Source organism: Notolepis coatsorum (assembly GCF_963971535.1).
Source record: "Notolepis coatsorum genome assembly, chromosome: 8".
Lineage (NCBI taxonomy): Eukaryota > Metazoa > Chordata > Actinopteri > Aulopiformes > Paralepididae > Notolepis > Notolepis coatsorum.
In genome coordinates, this window is record NC_140172.1 from 30,802,748 (window position 1) to 30,823,312 (window position 20,565).

Below are 20,565 nucleotides of genomic sequence, written 5' to 3' on the forward strand. Positions count from 1 at the left end.
CCCTCAAACTGAACAGTGACATCTCCTTAGCAAATGATCTCAATACCTTCTATGCGAGGTTTGAGGCTGTGAATAACAACACCAGCCTACAAACTACTGCAATGGAGGGGGGGGGGCTGCTGATGGAGATTCACTGTTCAGGATAACAGAACATGAGGTGAGGAGGACCTTTAAGAAAGTCAATATCAGGAAGGCAGCAGGACCGGACGGCATCCCCGGCCGCGTCCTAAAAATCGACTACAGCTCAGCATTCAATACCATAGTCCCCTCCAAACTAATAGCCAAGCTCAGGGACCTGGGCTTGAACTATGACCTCTGCCAGTGGGTCTTGGACTTCCTGACGGGTAGACCCCAGGTGGTGAGAGCAGGCAACTGCACCTCCTCATCCATCACGCTCAACATAGGGGCGCCCCAGGGCTGTGTTCTGAGTCCCCTCCTCTACTCCCTGTACACACATGACTGTGTGGCACAGCGGAACAACAACACAATCATCAAATTTGCTGACGACACAGTAGTAGTGGGCCTGATCTCTGCCAACGACGAGAGGGCCTACCTGGAAGAGGTAGATAATCTGTTGCAGTGGTGTCAGGATAACTGCCTCTCCCTGAACGTCAGCAAAACAAAAGAGATGATTGTGGACTTCAGGAGGTCGGGGGGCAGGGACTACAGCCCCCTCAGCATCGACGGGGCACCGGTTGAAAGAGTGAACAGTTTCAAGTACCTCGGAGTCAACATATCCGAGGACTTGACACGGACCACACACATTGACAGTGTTGTGAAGAAGGCACGGCAACGCCTCTACTTCCTCAGGCGCCTAAGGAAGTTCCAAGTCAGTCAGAAGATCCTTAAGAACTTCTACTCATGCACAATAGAGAGCATCCTGACTGGCAATATCACCTCCTGGTTTTGGAATAGCACCGCACAAGACCGTAGCAGACTACAGAGAGTGGCCCGTTCAGCCGAACGCACAATTGAAGGGGGGCTTCCCACTCTCCAGGACATTTACAACAAGCGGTGCAAGGGTAAGGCTAAGATAATTATCAAAGACTCCAGCCACCCAAACAACTGCCTCTTTGAACTGCTGCGGTCAGGCAAGCAATACCGGAGTCTCATGGCAAGCACAGAGAGATTCAGAAGAAGCTTCTATCCTCAGGCCATCAGAATGCTAAATGACAATAACACTATGTAACAACCATCAAATTCACTCACAGCACACACACCCACACGTACACTTTAAACAAACAACTCACTGCAGCACCCACTTTAGAACACCTAAACACACTTTATATTTATTGGTAAAGAATTTGCACTACAACCCATACCTCATTACACCTTACTGTAAATTGTACCTAAATTGTACCTCATCCCATTTCTGCTTTGTACTGTATAGTATATTGTATTGTAACTCAGGTACTTCTACTCTGCATTGTACATTGTATATATGTATATACTGAACACTTTTGTCTACGTACTTGACTTCTATTTTATACTTGCTATACTTATTTTGTACTATTTTGTACAAAATGTTGTACTATTTTGTCTAGCACAGTCTCTGGAGCGTAACAGAAAGAAGCATTTTGTATTCTGTATGACAACTAATAAAGAAACTTAAACTTGAACTATACAGAAGTGAGGTTTTTCTTGTTGTTATGATGTTGAGGTATTTTGCCCTTTAGGCAGCCTAGAGTTATGTCCGTCTCTGCTGCGTTGCCTCTCAGCCTCCTAGTGGGTGGTAGCCAGTCACCATTTCAATGTGCATGTATTCCGACTAAATCAATTACTACCAGCGTCCAAGGGCCCAAATTGACTAATTCCAGTCATGTGAGCTATTTTCCCCCAGTGCCTTAATTTGATAAGGGAGAGAAGCCTGAGGAAGATGGAACAACTAAATGGATTGACATTAGCTGGCAAGGAGACGGTCAACCGTTTACTTCAACTGGACGTTTTTACATGTATTTTTTATGTGTAGGTAGTGGGAGTGGTTACGGTTAGGGTTAGAGTTAGAGTTAGGGATAGGTGTATGAATAACTTTTAACCCATTTAGACCTGAAACGCCTGCTAATAATGCATTATATAGCCTGCATATACAGGCTTTCCCGGATTCAATGGGTTAAGGTGAAAATGATGATGAGTTGCGGCTTTGCTTGGCCAAAAAGCTTGGCTTCATTCCATTTAGGTGTACCAGAGACATTCTAGTGAGTCAGTGTAAACAAATTGTGATTGTGATTCTAGTGAGCCAGTTTTCCGAATTTCCCTCGGAATAAATAAAGGATTTCTATTCTATTCTATTCTATTCTATTCTATTCTATTCTATTCTATTCTAACAAGGTTGAAACCTTGCAATGGTAGCCCCTTGGTGTAAACTCACAAATACTCCACTTCACCACCTGAATTGGATCCGTTTCAGAATGGTCACACGGTGCTGGTGAGTGGAGGGTTCGAGGCTGGCGGGAGGACAGGTGCCAAGTGCAAAGTGCCCGCTAGTACCTAGTGACCACCGTTACACCAGCATGCACAATACCAGGGCCCTGGCACTGGCACACCGAAATGGAACAGAACCATAATCAATGTGACTAGTCACACCTATGTTTACCCTGCTATGACACATTGAAATGGCCGCTGTGAGAAGGGTCTATGAATGTGAAGGGAGATGTTTCACGTTCAATACAGAAGACGGATGTTTTCGATGCAGAGATGCTTTGAGACGCCTTCTAGTCTGCTCGAGTCCTTATTAATGAAGTGGCTGTCCTACATCCATGGGCTCCAGTAACTTACTTCAGACCTGGACTCTCCTCGAAGCTCAATGCACATTATATACCTTCAAAACAAGATTTAGGATTAAGGTTAGAGCAAATTAAGTAATCCACTAAATCCAGATAACAATCTTGTTGGGAACAGTATTTGGCTGCCACAGCGGCAGTGCGCTTCAGTGCAGATCTTATCTTGAGGTACGAGAGCAGTAGTCTCTCATTGCCCAGACCTTTCTTCACACTGCATTTAGCACCATGCCAGTGCAAGAGAAAAGTCTGGCAGAGCCATAGAGATGCATATAGTGAAGTCATAGAGATGCGTAGAGTGAGCACTTCGTCGTGGCCTGATGCAATGTGAGTCAGATGATCTTCCTCTACAACATGTGTAGAGGCGATTGACAGTTCTCATGTGTATATCGCCACCTAGAGGCTCCTAGAGGTTACAGATTCCCATCACTCTTTCCATTAAGAGGTTAAGTGACAGTAATGTGGAATATTTATTGAATTTCAAATGAGGAGGAAGCAGTGTTGTCTTCTGGGTAGAAAACAGAGTTTTCGGAAATTGCCTCTAATTGTGTGGTAGCAGTGGGAACACTTTGGCTGTACTGTGTAGATAGCTTTAATCTCATTAAGCCATTAGCAATAGGCCATTGTCATAATGTTGGAGTAGACACAGGTGTAGTTAATAACGTTAATTATGGTCACATTCCAAGCATGCACAATACCAGAGCCCTAACCTCGGCACACCTAAATGGACCATAATTAATCATCACTCACCAAACAAAAAATAATATTAAAACAATTATATTTCAGCAGCAAAATATTTTTTTCAAATAATAAAATTATATATATATAAAAAACAGTATGCCTTCTCAATCCCTTCTCAGCTTCTTAGATTCAGATTCCCCCGGACCCCCCTAGATTATGTGGGCGTGTCCATGATTTACCACCAACAGTTACAGTTACAGTTACTGTCTGTTACATAATGCTAACTTTTCCCGATGCACTGCCCACTGGCTTAGAAGCTTTCTGAGATGGGCTGCTGGTGTGCGTATGGAGATATAGCTTTATATCAAATTCGGTTCATTCATCGTAATTTAATCCCTTTACATAATAAGGGAACAGTCATGAAAGAACTTCTAGTAAGCTTCTTACAACTTAATTTGATTGACAGATGCAGATGATAGTGATCATACTATCATAGCTTGACTCTTTGTGCCAATTTGTGTTTAATTTCAACAGCTTCTGTCACCATAATGCTTTTTGTTTATTTCAAATGGCTGCATTCTCTCTCAAGCAATACTTTCCCTCAATGGCATTGGCCCAAAGATGAATCTGAGAAGCTGGTTTCTAGTATGATATAATATCAGGTGGCTCACAGCCTGCAGCTCTGCTCTGCTAATCCATAACTTGGTAACAAGAAAACACAAGACCCAAATCGCTTTTTCATTATAACAAAAGCATAACCAAAATGTAAAAATATATGAATCTCAAACGTCATGGTGAGCATTTCCCAGATTAAAGGAATAATCTAAATTATTTTCCTACAAATGTAAATGTTGTGCTACTCTATCACTGATGGATATACAACAGTGATTCCGCCTATGCTCAGTTTATGAACACTTTGAATGTTCCGTTCTATTCTAAACTGTCTGGTAGGACGTACAGGAAAATCATCTGGCACACAGTAAGTGACACATTTTACATCACCAGCAGCAACAGTCATTTGTTTATAATAAATACACTTTTCAAGATGGAATAGCAAGTGAGTGCAGTGCAAAAGTGCAACAACAAATGACCAATGAATATTGGTTTATCACCAATAGATGTTGCAAAAGAAGGAAACATTTAAATACGGGAGAAATAACAACAACCCATAATAGCTTCACCCTGTCGACACGTCCGTTCACATCGAAGCAAAGGCTCTGATTAAAAATGGGGGAAGTTGAGGCGTGGACAAATGGGAGCCTCTTTTATGTGCATGTTGGTCTGTTGGAGGGATATGGTAAAAGCGCACACAACTCCAAATCCTGGCTGTATCGAGTGCATGGATATACTAAAGCTAACAAACAGAATACTGACACTAACAGATCAATAGTCTTCTATTTATCGCGGGCAACAACGGACATATTTCACGCTTTTGTCTTGCTGTTTAACTGCATATGCAGGGTTGCTGCCATCATGACATGTTTACTGATTTAAATTGTCTCATTTGGCTTGGGTAGAATCTATAATACCATCTAACGCCAACGTCTATGCAAAGGAGATTCACTTGGTATAGCACTTTGTTTACATTTCTTTTTTGTTTTGGTCTCATGCGTTGGAGTTTAGTAACTTATTATACAGTGCATTTATCCAGACCTCTCTTGGCAAAACCTGAGGTGTGGCTAGCAATTGCAAGCCCTCCTGTTATCCGAACTCAACGCCAACCCGCACATCAAAACCAAAACAAAAACAGTATACAAAGTGTATACAAAGCTGGGATATGCAATGTCCCAAACATGAGACAATTCAAACTGATGTATAAGGAAATTATGTTCACAAGGTACAGGGATGAGGAAGGGACTTGATATTCACGGGTGTTTACATTTTGATTTTGTTTTCTATTTTATTTCTTTCGTGTTTTACATATATAGTTTTTGTTTTTTGTTTTGCATATATATATATATATATTTTTTTTTTCTCTTTTCTTTTTTATGTTTTAAAATAGTACACTCATTTGAGTAGTGGAAAAGGGGTAGGATTAAATACGTGTATACTTCTTCCTACTCCTTTTCGAACATGTAGATTGAGTTGTTTTGCTTTTTGTTATTGTTTGTTTGTATTCATTGCATGTTCGAAATAAAGATTTCAAATCAAATATTTTGCTTAGAGGTAGCCGTTTGACAATATTACAGATTCTACCTTTAAATCCAAAGTGTGTCCAGATTGGTGATGTTGTATGATGAAGAACCATGTAGCTCACTGTGCTACATTGCAATGCACACTGAATACATCTCATCCAGGTGAGGTACAGTATATTCACAGCTGTTCCACAAGGGACAGTTCCATTAAGATGAACCTGGGGAAGGAAACATTTCTGTACATGGCAGTCAATCTGTGGAATAGCTTGCCAGGGAATCCTGAAATCATAAGCGGCTTGGGAGGTTTCAAGCTGGAGCTTATTTTGGCTCAGAGGGTATTATGTCTGATAATAGGGTGTCTTTTCTTGGTTTTGTATTGATCTAGCGTATTTATTTGAATCATTACGTACAGACTCATACTTGTAATCTGTTGAGGAGGATGTGAAGTAATGTTGATATATTGATGTAATTATTTCTGATGGACAGTTTGAATTAGTTGTATCAATGTGGCAAGTAGGACCAATGAAGCACAGAGGTAGTGACTGATGTTGTTAATACAGTGAGTAACTTGATGAGTGACAATATAGGCACTGGGGAGGATCATATTGTTTTGTGTTATTGTTTTTGTGCCATTCTTGCCATGACAGATGTGACATCTTGATCCCTCCCCTGCACACTACCCCTTCTTCTAAGGGACCATAATGGAAATAAGCCTGAGGCCTTTATTGTGTTATTCTGACATTTTTTATTTTTTTATTATCTATGTACTGTATGTACTCACTGCCCTGAAAATCAACCATACACTGATCATACAACATACTGTACATACACCAATCATACAACATGCATACACCAATCATACAACATGCATACATACACTGAGCATACAACATACTGTACACACACTGACCATACAACATACTGTACACACACTGACCATACAACATACTGTACACACACTGACCATACAACATACTGTACACACACTGACCATACAACATACTGTACACACACTGATCATACAACATGCATACACTGATCATACAACATACATACACTGATCATACAACATACATACACTGATCATATAACATGCATAGACTGATCATACAACATGCATACACTGATCATATAACATGCATAGACTGATCATACAACATGCATACACTGATCATACAACATGCATACACTGATCATACAACATGCATACACTGATCATACAACATGCATACACTGATCATACAATGCACATACATACACTGATCATACAACATACATATACAACATACATGCACTGATCATATAACATGCATACACTGATCATACAACATGCATACACTGATCATACAACATACATACACTGATCATACAACATGCATACACTGATCATACAACATACATACACTGATCATACAACATACATACACTGATCATACAACATACATACATACATACATACATACACTGATCATACAACATACATACACTGATCATACAACATGCATACATACACTGATCATACAACATGCATACACTGATCATACAACATGCATACACTGATCAAACATGCATACACTGATCATACAACATGCATACACTGATCATACAACATGCATGCATACATACACTGATCATACAACATGCATGCATACATACACTGATCATACAACATGCACTGATTATAACTGATTATAATGTAAAAAATGTGGGGGAAGATAAATAACCAAAGACATGGGTTTATATTTGAAAGAGAAAGGGTGTGTTTACATGCTCATTCATATTTTATATTAAACTGTTTTAAGGCACGTGGAGGCAAAGAACCACCCGACGTGCAGGTTTGCCGCCACACAGTGACTTAAAACCGTTGATTATTCCGCTTAAACCATGGTAATTTGCGGACAATATAAAATAAAAGCTAGTTTTTCACTTGCCATTGGTGTGTTTTGCTTCCCAGTCGTTAGTTTATCAAGTCGATAAGTCAGCGGTGCTTCGCCGCAGTTGATAACGAGTAGTTCGACAGCTATGCTCTATAATGTTGCTACGGTTACAGGTTGGGTAGTAGTGGATGAATGTAGAATGATAATTAAACTTCATGTGCATTAAACGTTTTTAACACACACCTGCCGGCCAATCAGAAGAGAGTATTCACCAAGGCCATGGTATAATCCAATATGATCACTGGGATATGCCTGTATGTTGGATACTGGAGCATGTGAACACCTTACTGTTGCTTTACTGAACCGCTTACAGTTTATTTTTTGGGGGGGGGGTCTCAGTTCCGTTTCTAGGATACCGGATAATAAACACCATAACCCCATCATGGACTATAACTGGGATATTAGCTATGGTTAATATCCAGAATATTGCATGTAAATTCACTCCAGGAGAGAGAGGGGGAAATGCGGTGGCCTCCCCTGAAACATTCCCTCCTTGGCCAGGCAGCTACATTAGGTCCGGAGCCTAACAAATAGCTCCTATCAATCAAGGCCAGCTGGGACTGCCAGGAGCCCACACAGTCCTCTCACACATGCCCCATGTGGCTCCTCTGCAGTGGTGCAGTGGGGAAATAAAACACAGTTCTCAGTGGTCACCGTAATGCTGGAATAATTAACAATATACAGAACCTATATATTGTAGCAACCCTGGGATTTGGGTCTATGGTCGGCCGGGCTGTCGCTCTCTGCTCTGCTGGGGCTGGCAGGCGACGCTGTTGGTCGCACGGGCCCGGGGTTGGTAGAGGGGAGGGGGCATGGGGCTGACCTGGGAAAGGTATAAGAGGGTGTGGCACCTAGGGTGCGCTCTCTTGATGCATGGGAAGTTATAGCAATGAGTCTTCTGGTTACGTGCAGAGGTGATGCATCCAGTCAATTGTACCGAAGCCATATCTGATGTTTGCAATAAAGACATGAAGTGAGAAATAAATAACAGCCTCGAGAGTCGTCAATAACGAACAACCGAAGTTCGTTACAATATTATGTACTTTTTTTCTCTTCAGAATTGTGTATTAAAAAAATATATACGGTGGCTTGGGAGGTAGTGCAGTCGTCTGGTAATCTGGAGGTTCCCGGGTTCCATTCCCACTCCTCCTGGGCAGCGTGTCGAAGTGTCCTTGAGCAAGACACTTAAACCCTAATTGCTCCCGATGAGCCGGTTGGCACCTTGCATGGTTGGCTCCACCGGCGGTGTGTGAATGTGTAAGTGAATGGGTCAAATTTGAGGAACAAAATTGTAAAGTGCTTCGGATAAAAGCTATATAAAAATGCAGCCATTTACCATTCATATCATCAAAAAGGCCCTATTTGCATGTAACTTGCATCAATCTGACTGTACTACTGACTATAATCTATACTATACTTTAAATTGGGAATATTTCAATCATCTTAGAAAGGCGGGTAAACTCTATTTCATAAATCTTTAAAAAAAAGGAGGTTAGGTGGGTTTTACTGTCCTCCCATACATCCATGCTGCTCTGCTGCTGTCCACTCCACTCTGTCTCATCCATCCATCCATCAGAGGTGGGAGGAAGTCACACGGGCAAGTCTTAAGCAAGTCCCAAGTCTTAACCTTCAAGTCTTAAGCAAGTCTCAAGTCTTAACCTTCAAGTCTTAAGCAAGTCCCAAGTCTTAACCTTCAAGTATCAAGCAAGTCTCAAGTCTTAACCTTCAAGTCTTAAGCAAGTCCCAAGTCTTACCCTCCAAGTCTTAAGCAAGTCCCAAATCTTAACCTTCAAGTCTTAAACAAGTCCCAAGTCTTAACCTTCAAGTCTTAAGCAAGTCCCAAGTCTTAACCTTCAAGTCTCAAGCAAGTCTCAGGTCTTAACCTTTAAGTCTTAAACAAGTCCCAAGTCTTAACCTTCAAGTCTTAAGCAAGACCCAAGTCTTAACCTTCAAGTCTTAAGCAAGTACCAAGTCTTAACCTTCAAGTATCAAGCAAGTCCCAAGTCTTAACCTTCAAGTCACAAGCAAGTCCCAAGTCTTAACCTTCAAGTCACAAGCAAGTCCCAAGTCTTAACCTTCAAGTCACAAGCAAGTCCCAAGTCTTAACCTTCAAGACTCAAGCAAGTCTCAAGTCTTAACCTTCAAGACTCAAGCAAGTCTCAAGTCTTAACCTTCCAGTCTTAAGCAAGTCTCACGTCTTAACCTTCAAGTCACAAGCAAGTCCCAAGTCTTAAGCTTCAAGTCACAAGCAAGTCCCAAGTCTTAACCTTCAAGTCACAAGCAAGTCTTAAGCTTCAAGTCACAAGCAAGTCCCAAGTCTTAACCTTCAAGTCACAAGCAAGTCCCAAGTCTTAACCTTCAAGTCACAAGCAAGTCCCAAGTCTTAAGCTTCAAGTCACAAGCAAGTCCCAAGTCTTAACCTTCAAGACTCAAGCAAGTCTCAAGTCTTAACCTTCAAGTCACAAGCAAGTCTCACATCTTAACCTTCAAGTCACAAGCAAGTCAAGTCAAGTCTGAGCTGCTGCTGCTGACTTAACAATTGCTGCATTAGGCTTTTATATCACAAGCCTTGTTATTGAGATGTATGGTTTCTGGAAACAATTTCACCAGGTTAGCCACGGATTTGCAATGAAATCACAGATTTGCAGTGTCAAAGAGTCAATTCCACTGCTCTTCGACTGCCCTCAGAGTCACTAATCAACCCTGACTGTAAGACCGGAGTCGGGGGAATTGCCTCTTTTGTGGTAGTCGACTCTCCATCAACAGGCAGAGCGATGGCTGCTTAGGACAGCATGTCTGTCAGAGCCCTCCTCTCACTAAGAATTATATCACAACAGAAAGTGGGAGGCAAAAAAGAACGCCACCGCAGGATACTGACTCCAATAAGCCTTTGTGACTGGCGCGATGTGTTCATATGCTGCCTGCTGTTCTCGCCATAAATCGATCAATACAGACCGTATTAATTAATGTTGTGTTTCTTTTTCAAATGAAGCCAAGAGTAAAGACCCTAACCCTATCAAAACAGTAGTGTATATTTTCAGCACTACGTTTGTTTACCGATGATTGCATTTTTTTTTTGAAAATAAGAGTTTCTCTGAATAATGTGAATTATCTGTGCATTGCATAGAAAAAAAATGCGAGGAAATGACTAAATGTAAAAGAGGAAATTTGGCCCTATCCATAGATGTATGACGTGGCCATAATAAGGTCATTTATAGGCCTGATATTCTACAGTATATTATACAGTACATTCAAATGGATTATAATTCAGTAATGTATCTACAAATCCTTCTGTTTAGTCATCTTCCCTTTATTCATTGGCTTAGATTTTTTGTAGACTTGATCTCAAGAAGGTGCTGAATGAGCTCAGTGAGCGAAATCTGAACACCCCCGCAATTTTATGGTGTTATTTACTGTCAAAGATGCAAAGACCAATTATAATATATATTCTACTTTGTTTCATTATGATTTACTTAAGCATAGTAACAGACATTATGGACCCACAGTCCATAGATGTTCCTAGATACCAATAACATGCAAATTGACCTTGTAGAAGTGGAGCAATCTTCCATTTTCTTGGGCATGTACTTTTAGGCAGTTTTTTTGAAAATAGGGCTACATCTTAATGAAAGAGGTACTACACTCTACGGGGAAAAAACGATAGTACGGCCCGTACACGTATGTAGAAGAATTGCATTGTTGGTTTTGGTCTTTTAAAATGTGTATGTAGAGTAATCATTTAAGAAAATATATAAATAACATAATACATCCACAGAGCGTTTAGAAAGGTGTGGAATAAAAGTATTGCTTTTCCCCCATTTATAATTTAAAAAACATTTGCGTGTCCAAAATTAATGTTGTTGTTTACATGTTGCAGGCATGTATCCCCTCCCTATTTCCAATTTCCCCACATGGAACGCACCTGATTGGATAAATGCTGGTGCTCTAGTGCAACACCCAGTGGCTAAATGTTATATATAGCACCTTTAAGCTATGTTGACACATATTTTGACAGCAGCCTTATTTTTTTATATTTGATCACCAAAACCACCCAAAAAGCATAACAAGGGGGCCCCCCGGCCCGAAAAGGGCCCTTAAAAATCGGGCTTGCACGCTTATCTCACACACAGGTATAGTGCCCTTTTCAGCCTTTGAGCACCTGCCCCTCTAAAGTCCTGTGCCCGTCCCTGAACCCAACCCTATACCACTCCTTGCCTAATCATAACCTGATCAAACCGGCCTACTGTATACTCATGTATTTGTGAGTCAGAATAGGAGCTATACAAATTATATGTTGTTGTAATGGAGTGGCGTCTTCCAAGTTGTGAGTAGGAGGAAAACAGATGACGGAGGAAAGTGACTGACAACATTAATAACGGGTCTGTTATTTTAAAGTTGGCTTCTGTTTACATCAGAGATGTTATCAACCTCCCACCTACTCACTGTGTGAGTTTTCTTTTGCTGTGTAAATGGTGAGCATTCAAACAGAATGAGAGGGAAAAGAGACGCAGTATTGTACTACACATTTCTGTTTTGTCCAAGTATGTGCTACAGTAGATACCATTCTAACTGATTTACATATATTTAGGCTTATTTTCAAATGAGAACTACATGTCCATATGTTGTTGTTTGTTGTTGTTGTTGTTGTTTTTTTTTTTTTTTTTTTTTTTTTTTTTTTTTTTTGCACAAGGAACTTTCAATAAATGGACAGAACACCACCAAAATACAGATTGAGCAGGTGAGGGAAAAAAACTAATTTATAATCTGCATGACCTGCTTGAGGGCCACAGTGGCTCAGTAGGTAGAGCGGTCATCTGGTCATTGGAAAGGTCCTCCCGGCACAGCGTGTGCAAGTGAGCAAGACACTTGAGCAAGACACTTCCCCTAACTGCTCCTGATGAGCAGGCTGGCACCGTGCATAGTGGCCTCTGCCGTCGGTGTGTGAATGAATAGGTGAATGTGAGGCATAAGTAGTAAAGCACTTTGGATTAAAACGCCATATAATTATGTCCATTTACCATTTTATTTTTTTACTATTAACCATGTTGCACTCATTGTACATTCTATTGACTATAATTTCATTACTCAATACATTTTATTAGTCTGTGTTTTTGTAGGTATACTGCTGTTGACAACAGAATTTCCCTCTGAAATGAATACAAATAATAAGTACTGACCTCCCATATACATTTGATGAACAAAAATGGTTTTAGTTTCAGTGTCATAGTTTTGTGCGTGTGTACATGCGTTTTCATACAATGTACTGTCTGTGTGAATTACATTACATTTTTAAGGACAGACCAGAACAGACTGTAAGTGAGTAAGATCCATTGTGTCCGTCCGTCTACGTCAACAAGGAGTATCGGTTTGTGTTGGACAGGGTTTGACGCTGTGTCCATCTCCCTGACAGATTTGTGTCTGTTTTGACGGACAGAAAAGTTTGAAGAGGATGAACTTTTGAAACCGACGGATACGTTACCATCGGCAAAGCTGTTGTTTCTGCCAAGGCACGGTTACATTAGGTTCTGATGTAAAAATAAACAAACACAGTAATACCTTCCACTTCCATACATTTTCTATTCGTTCACTGACAGATCATCGTAGCTGCAGCCTACGGTTATTGTGTAGTGTGTGTGAGTGTGTGTTTGTGTGTCTGACATGATACGAAACCGGGGAAGCATTTCATACAACAAACCCATTGATGGTGATGGCTTGTCCAATCAGCTTGTCCCCAATTCAGAAAGCATGTTGTTTGTGTTAGGTTAAGGTTAGGATTAGGTTAAAGGGGAATGCCACCCATTTTTAAAATGCACATGTTGTTCTTCCTGTCCCCCAGGACAGTTCCGTCACGCACCACTCTCCCCTAAAGCTAGAAATCAGAGAGCGAACCCTCCAACCGGTGATGTAACTGGGATGTAATATCTGGAGCTGCTCCATTAGACAATGAATGGGGCTATGACTTTATGAGGTGTGAGTTTATATAATGAACCACACTCATCCCTGCCTGCTTTTTGCCCAATGATCCCTCAAATGCATGGGTGTATGAATGAGAGGAGCGACCTTTGCCTCGACCCAAGGATCCAAGTCCCCTTTAGTAAAAACAGCATGCATTATGCGTGGCTTCAAAGCACCTCATCTGTGCCAGAAATGATGCACAAATAGCTTCGCAAATCTGGCCCTAAGAGCGAAGAATGATGGCCTGTAAGATACAAATATTTTGGTAAATCGAATCATTATCATCATTGTCATCATCATTATTGTTGTCAATATCATCATCGTTGTTATCATGATTATTGTCATCATCATCGTCATCATCATCCTTTTTTCCCTTCATAGTGACCATTTTAATATCAATGTCATCTACAATGTGCCGTTTCTTTTCATTGCGAGTGCTTTTACTTCCTATGTACATTGTTGCCGATATTGGGCTGAATGATATTTTCTTATGCTTCGTGCCACGGCTGCAATACGAATTATAGATAATTATAGAATTATAAATAATAATCATCATCATGGTCATCATGGCTGCTCACCTTGGCCTTGTTGATGGTGCAGTGCAGTGCGTTGTTTTCCTGGTCGTACAACAAACTGAAGTCCAGGGTCCCCAACGTAGCTGAAACAGAGCAGAGAGGAGCAAGGATCAGAGGAGCTGCAGGGAACTGTTTTTAAACGGGGGACGCTGGAGCGATGGGATGGGATCATGGTGGGAGCGTTAAAGCTTTCAGAGAAGAGACACTTTCAAGCATTACAAACAAAACACAAAATGCCTTAATTGCAATCAGGGGCAACGCGATGAATTAAACAAAGTGAATGTTGTTGTGTGCATGTATCCCCTCCCTACTTCCCATTTTCTCACACGGAATGCACCTGATTAGATACATGCTGGTGCTCTAGTGGCTGAATGTTATCTATAGCACCTTTTGAAAATGTTCAATGTTTTATTTATTTTTTTATGAAACTGATTTGTTCAGATGTGCAAATGAATCGATAATATAATCGTTGGATGAATAGAATACTTAAAAATAATCGCTAGTAGCAGCTCTAATTGCAAGATGGACCAGCAGAACGACCTGCTTTCATTCCTCTGTACAATTACACAACACAGACTAGTGGAGTGGAAATACCTATTGTAGGAATGTAATAATGAAATATTTACTCATGAATGTAATAACCTTTTCTGAAAATATTCTGATGTTTATAAAGATAATGTTTGACTGTTTTTAGATTATCATTGTTAATTAAGTGAATTGTGATTGTCATATGTATCCCATGTATTGTTATGTTTTGTGTTGTCTTTCTGTGTGGACCCCAGGAAGACTAGCTCACCACTTAGGTGGCAGCTAATGGGGATCCAGTTTTAAACAATAAACAATAACACTTTGAGAGAAGAGAACTCACTGGATAACTCAGGTTCAAGGCAACACTAGGTTCAAGGTCAATGAACAAGGCTAATTCTATTAAGACGGTCGATCTCAACCTTAAAAACAGAGGGTCACTTGTTTGTGACCCCTTAGTCAAGTAGACATCAGGGGCGGATTTAGGATTGTAGGAGATCCGGGGCTTAACCCAGATGGGCCCCCCCCCCCCCCCCTTTTTTTTTTTTTTTTTTTTTTATTTTAATTTTAATTTTTTGGCAGGCAAGGGGTGGTTTGGAGGGGCTCAGGCACGACCCCCTCCATGACAGATTTCTTTTGAATTTAATGAACCTGTACGTGCAATTTCCTGCAATATAGAGCCTTCAATCTTGACCAATAAAGCTGCTCTTTTCACTATAAAACTCAGTTAACCATAACGTAGTTATGGTTAGATTTATATATTGGGGGGGGGATATATCATATTTTCCATATAATCAAAAAGTGGTGGAGCAAGATTATACCTTTGCTCCCCCAAGTTCAATAGTGGGAGAGCAGAGATGCTCCGAATGCTCTTATGGCCAGGCGTCTATGATTCACTGATACAAAGTAAAATAGTGCAGTGCAATAAAATAGTTAGTAAAATAGAATAAAATAATGCAATAGTGCATTGCAATAAAATAGTTATCATCGTATTTAATCGGGAGGCCGGTAAGGAGTGCATTACAGTAGTCGAGTTGGCTTGAGATAAAGGCATGGATCTGGTTTTCAGCGTCCTTTTGATTTATAAATGGCCGTACTTTAGCTATGTTTCTAAGGTGGAAGAATTAAGTTTTTGTCAACTTGTTGATTGTGATTTAAAGCTTAGGTCTGAGTCTACCATAACACCAAGACTTAACTCACTCAAATACAGTTAGCAGCTGGATAGACCACAGATGGAAATTAGCTTCTGCTAAATCTGGTGCAAACATATTTTCATGTAACAATGATGAATTGTAAAAAAAAAAAAAAAAACGTTTTTTTTAATTTTTTTTTTAATTTTTTTTAATTTTTTTTTAAATAGATTCAGGGCTTTTCAGAATACATCCGGGGCTTGAGCCCAGGTAGCCACCCCCTAGCTCCGCCCCTGGTAGACATGGTGGTGAACTTCACACATAATAATCTGATAGATAGGTACTTTATTGATCCTCTTGGGGAAATTCCAGTGACATACACATACAGCTCATCGTCTCATTAGCAACATCATATCACAATCATTACATTTTTACAGTAACAACGGCACAACATAAATTCAAACAGGCATGTACATTTGTTGACACATGTTGACTACAGAATGCCTGAGACACCATATGCGATTGTCGGCGGCAGCAACACCGGGGTGTCGTTGCGCCAGGCGGGAGGGAGGGAGGAGAGATTGTCCAGAAACCACAGTTGCAGCAACAGGAGGGGCGGGGATTTATGACACTAACTACAATGCCGTCAGCTGGGGGATAGGACTTTGGTGATGAGACAGTCTTAGGCTCCCCCCTCCAGCACGCGTACTAGTCGGCTGCCGTCATAGGCGCTGGGCGTACACGCGGGAGGGGGGATTGGGTATAGGGATTGGGGGTGGGGGGGCCGCTTGCCACTCTTATCTCCCTGACTCCAGCAGCTCCCTGGTTCGACCTTGGTCCAGGAATTTGTTTTGGCTGAACTGACTGGCAACATTTCTCCCAGCCACATCACTTTAAATTTCATTTGAGTAGAGTGAAATATAACTATTGATTTGAGTGGAGTGGAGTCTGTCCAAATGATTTCTATTTCAACCTTCCAGGCTATTTAACTTGATAAATGATTGGAGGAAGATTTTTTTCACAAAAAAGAATCGCACAATACCCTCAGGGATGCTGAACCCCAGGTTGAGAACCATATTGTACTAGAACACATTCCACCAGTTAAGTGGCCTGCAAACAAATGATTCCCATCTCCACCAGTACCTGCATTCAGCATCAGCTCAGTTTAATAATAAGCCATTGCATTATGAGTTCAATCTTGATGCCTCCAAGCTGTTGCGCATAAAGCACAATCACATAATAATTGGCTTATGGCATGTTGAGAAGCAAAATATTGAAAGGGATAGCCTATAATAAATACTATTAAAGTACCAGTAAAATTATGTTCATTCATTAGAAACAGCTTATTGTGGAATGTCAATGTTAGTAGTGTAATTTTGTGTGTGTGTGTGTGTGGGGGGGGGGGGGGGGGGGGGGGCAGACAGTGTGAGAGTGAGCTCTGCAGTCAGAGGGAAGGAAGAATTTTTTTTTTTAAATTGCAAATAATCTATCAATCAATCCGCGATTTTTCTTTTGTTCTACAATGACTCATGACCCATCAATTACATCATCTAACAATGTTTAAAGGACTAAGACATTCGCTGTGACAGAATCGCTTTATATTTAGTCGTTATGACGCTATCAACATATCCATTTGTTAAAGATTATTGTCCGCCATCTTGTGTTTTCCGAAAAATCTGCACGCCGGAGTGATGTGATTCGGTTGTGGGCGGGTCCTGGGACCAGGAGCGTGGATTGTGACAGATACATACGTGTAAATGGACTGTTTCAGCCAATCAGAATCGAGAAATTTGCATGCCGTTGTATAATATATTTGAATTAATGTTGTCCTACATGTCTACAATGCTGTTTACAACATGACATAGTGAACCTATTGTCATTGATATACCTACTACTGTATACAGTACAGACGCAAAAAATAATTCCACTGTGAATCAATATTGTGCTGTCAGAACGATTCCTATGGTGTATTTCTGTCATGCTCATAAGAGTCCATTGCATTGAGCAAATTAATTCTACTGAACTGCCAGGACCTGTTGCTGAGACCTAATGTTACATCACTGGTTACTAGGGCTGAGCCCAAACGTTCGAACGTTCGGACCTTCGTTCGTTACTGTTACGGTTTTAATGCGACCCCAATTGCACGACACAGACAGGTAATCAGTTAGCCAAAACAAGGGCATAATTTATTCACAACAAAAAAGCGGCACTGTCCCTTTAAGGGAAAACTCAAAATACACAGGTGAATCTTCTAGAGTCCATGACTGAAATGAAAGTTCTGGGTCTGGTCCTGTTCAGACTCACCGGAACACTTGCCGACGGGCAACACTAACACAGCAAACGGAGTCCATGAAAAAGGAGTGAGAACATAGGCATCCTCCCGTGAAAGCCTATGAGCGATGACAATGCCTCAACCCACCGAACACTGCCGACGTCCAACTCAGCAAATGGGACCCACGGAAACGGAGTGTGATCATAGGAATCCTCTTGTGGAAACATTGAGAGCGATGACGATGTCTCACACCAGGAACGAGGCCCATGGAGAGAGAGTTGGGCAGTAGATGGCACGACGTCTCACCCTAGAGACCAGGGGCGGATTTAGGATTGTAGGAGATCCGGGGCTTAGCCCAGATAGGTGCCCGCTAATGCGGGCACGGATTTTTTTTACTTCGACACCACAACCTTTAACTTATACCACCACCTTAAAGCGGACAAAAGGCACTAGAGAACACTTAAATTCACACCCTTTAATTAATGAAGCAAACTATAATAATTTATAATAATAATAACAATAATAATAATAATACACTGTGTTTGTATAGCACCTTTCATATAAGAATTGCAGCTCAAAGTGCTTCACAGCAGTACAAAAAGACAGGCATAAAATGAGCACAATATGGGCAGATCAAGAGCAGGGACGCGGGAAGGGGGGGTGCTGCAGCACCCCCTCTCAATTATTGCAAAAAAAAAAAAAAAAAAAAATGTATGGCAGTATTTATATATTTGTATATACTGTAACTGTATAACTGTAACACTGTATATTATAAGTTTATCCTGCTCAAAGCACGTCACCATTTTAATAGTGTGTGTATTGAGCCGTACTGTATTGTAGCCATTCTCCAATCTGTTAAATAAAGTTTTCATTCATTCATTACACTACTGTATGTACACAATCATACGTGTAAAACCGAGTAGATTTTCGAGTGATGACAGACTGTCACAGACTGATTGAATGACAGGTGAAACAACTAATTGTATTCACCTCCCGTCTCCCGCCCTTCCCACGCGCCACGAACCACTGAGCTACTGTGATACAGTGCTTGCGCAGTCAGTCGATTTGAGCTAGTAGTCAGACTTTGCTAGCACAGAATGTCTCACTCGCAGAAAAGAAAAATATCAGATTTATTTTCGAAACGTCCCGCCGGTCCCAGTGACAGTCCCACTAAATCTGATAAACGTCAGAGAGAGACAGAGACGACAGGTTCAGCCTCAGCATCAGGTATTGAAGAGTTAACTGAGTCTGTTCCCCTATACCCCCCCTCGGGCGCCAGGGGCTTCCACTGAGGGGTGATGCAAATAGGGATGGGGTGTTATGGCAGCTCATGATGGAAAGAGTGCGCACCGAGTCTGATCCCGAGTTGAAGAATTGGCTCCAAAAGAGAGACAACTGGATGTCCAACAACATCCAAAACGAAATCTTACAGCTGCTTGCCCATGATATTCAGCGACAAATTAGAGGCAAAGCATCCAAAAGCCCAATCTTTGGCTTGAGCGCTGACGGAACCACTGATGTCACTCACTGGAAAATAACAATTCTCGTGTAATATACAGTTAGCCGATGACAACTTGGAAGCTCAGAACTTCTTTTGGGGTTTTTACAATGCCCGGCCCAGACACAACAGCCGAGACGCTGTTTTTGTGTATAAAATACTTTTACGCCTCGACCTGCCCATGGAGAGGCTGATAGGATACTGTTTTGACGGGGCCAGCAACATGTCTGGGGGGTACAGGCTAGACCAGGGGTTCCCAAATTTTTCAGGCCGCGACCCAAAAGAAAACGGTGTCAGAGAGCCGCGACCCCCACTATTATAGGAGGTAAAAAAATATTATTTTAAATGGAAATGTATGGTTGAAACATGCAAACGTTCAAACGCACACACACTAATAAGCATTGGAGGCTTTTAACCAGGGCCGGACTGGGGAAATCATTCAGGCCAGGAAATATAGCCCCAGTCAGGCCACTTTTTAAGCAGGGGGTCCCCCACCAGGAATTTTTGTGTTACAAAGACTTAATTTCCTGCATTCTGGTGCAGGCATTTTTTTTATTTGTACCCTTTAAATGCCAGTGTTTGTGATGGCATCACAACTTATTGTTAAAAAACAGGCTAGCATATGTATGATTAGCAACAACACAGATTTTTATGGATTTTCAGTTTTTTGTAATTGATAAATACAATATTTTATTCAACTTCAGCCCTGATCATAACACCACATATTCATTTTATAATTCTAACCCTTTAAATGCCAGTGTGTGTGATGGCATATATTTGCAATATATCAAATGCAAAGTACATTTTTCTGGGGGGGATTATTACAGGCTAGCATGTGTCAATGATTAGCAGTTTTTCGTAAGGATCCCGCCTCCACCAATCACATGCGGCTCCCTTTGTGTGTGTGTGAGAGCAAGAGAGAGAGAGAGAGAGAGAGAGAGAGAGAGAGAGATAGTTCTCCAACTTGTGTGAGTTGCAGTGATCTCCTGGTTGTTCCCCACCTAGGTTATCTAACTATTGCGCTGGTGCAAATAGAAACACTGGCCTGGCCTGCTTCTAAGTTCAGTGGCCTGACCGCCA

General features: G+C 41.2%; 1 protein-coding gene across 1 annotated transcript in view; it reads right to left on the reverse strand.

Moving 5' to 3' along the window:
• Nucleotides 1–14,378, reverse strand: part of doc2b (double C2-like domains, beta) — a gene marked incomplete at both ends in the record, with an annotated part of 242,205 nt that extends 227,827 nt beyond the window's left edge. Inside the window, 2 exons of the mRNA XM_084320364.1 lie at nucleotides 14,064–14,143; nucleotides 14,372–14,378. Of these exons, the coding sequence (XP_084176490.1) occupies nucleotides 14,064–14,143; nucleotides 14,372–14,378 (87 nt within the window). The remainder of the gene's footprint in view (nucleotides 1–14,063; nucleotides 14,144–14,371) is intronic.
• Nucleotides 14,379–20,565: the final 6,187 nt, after the last annotated feature.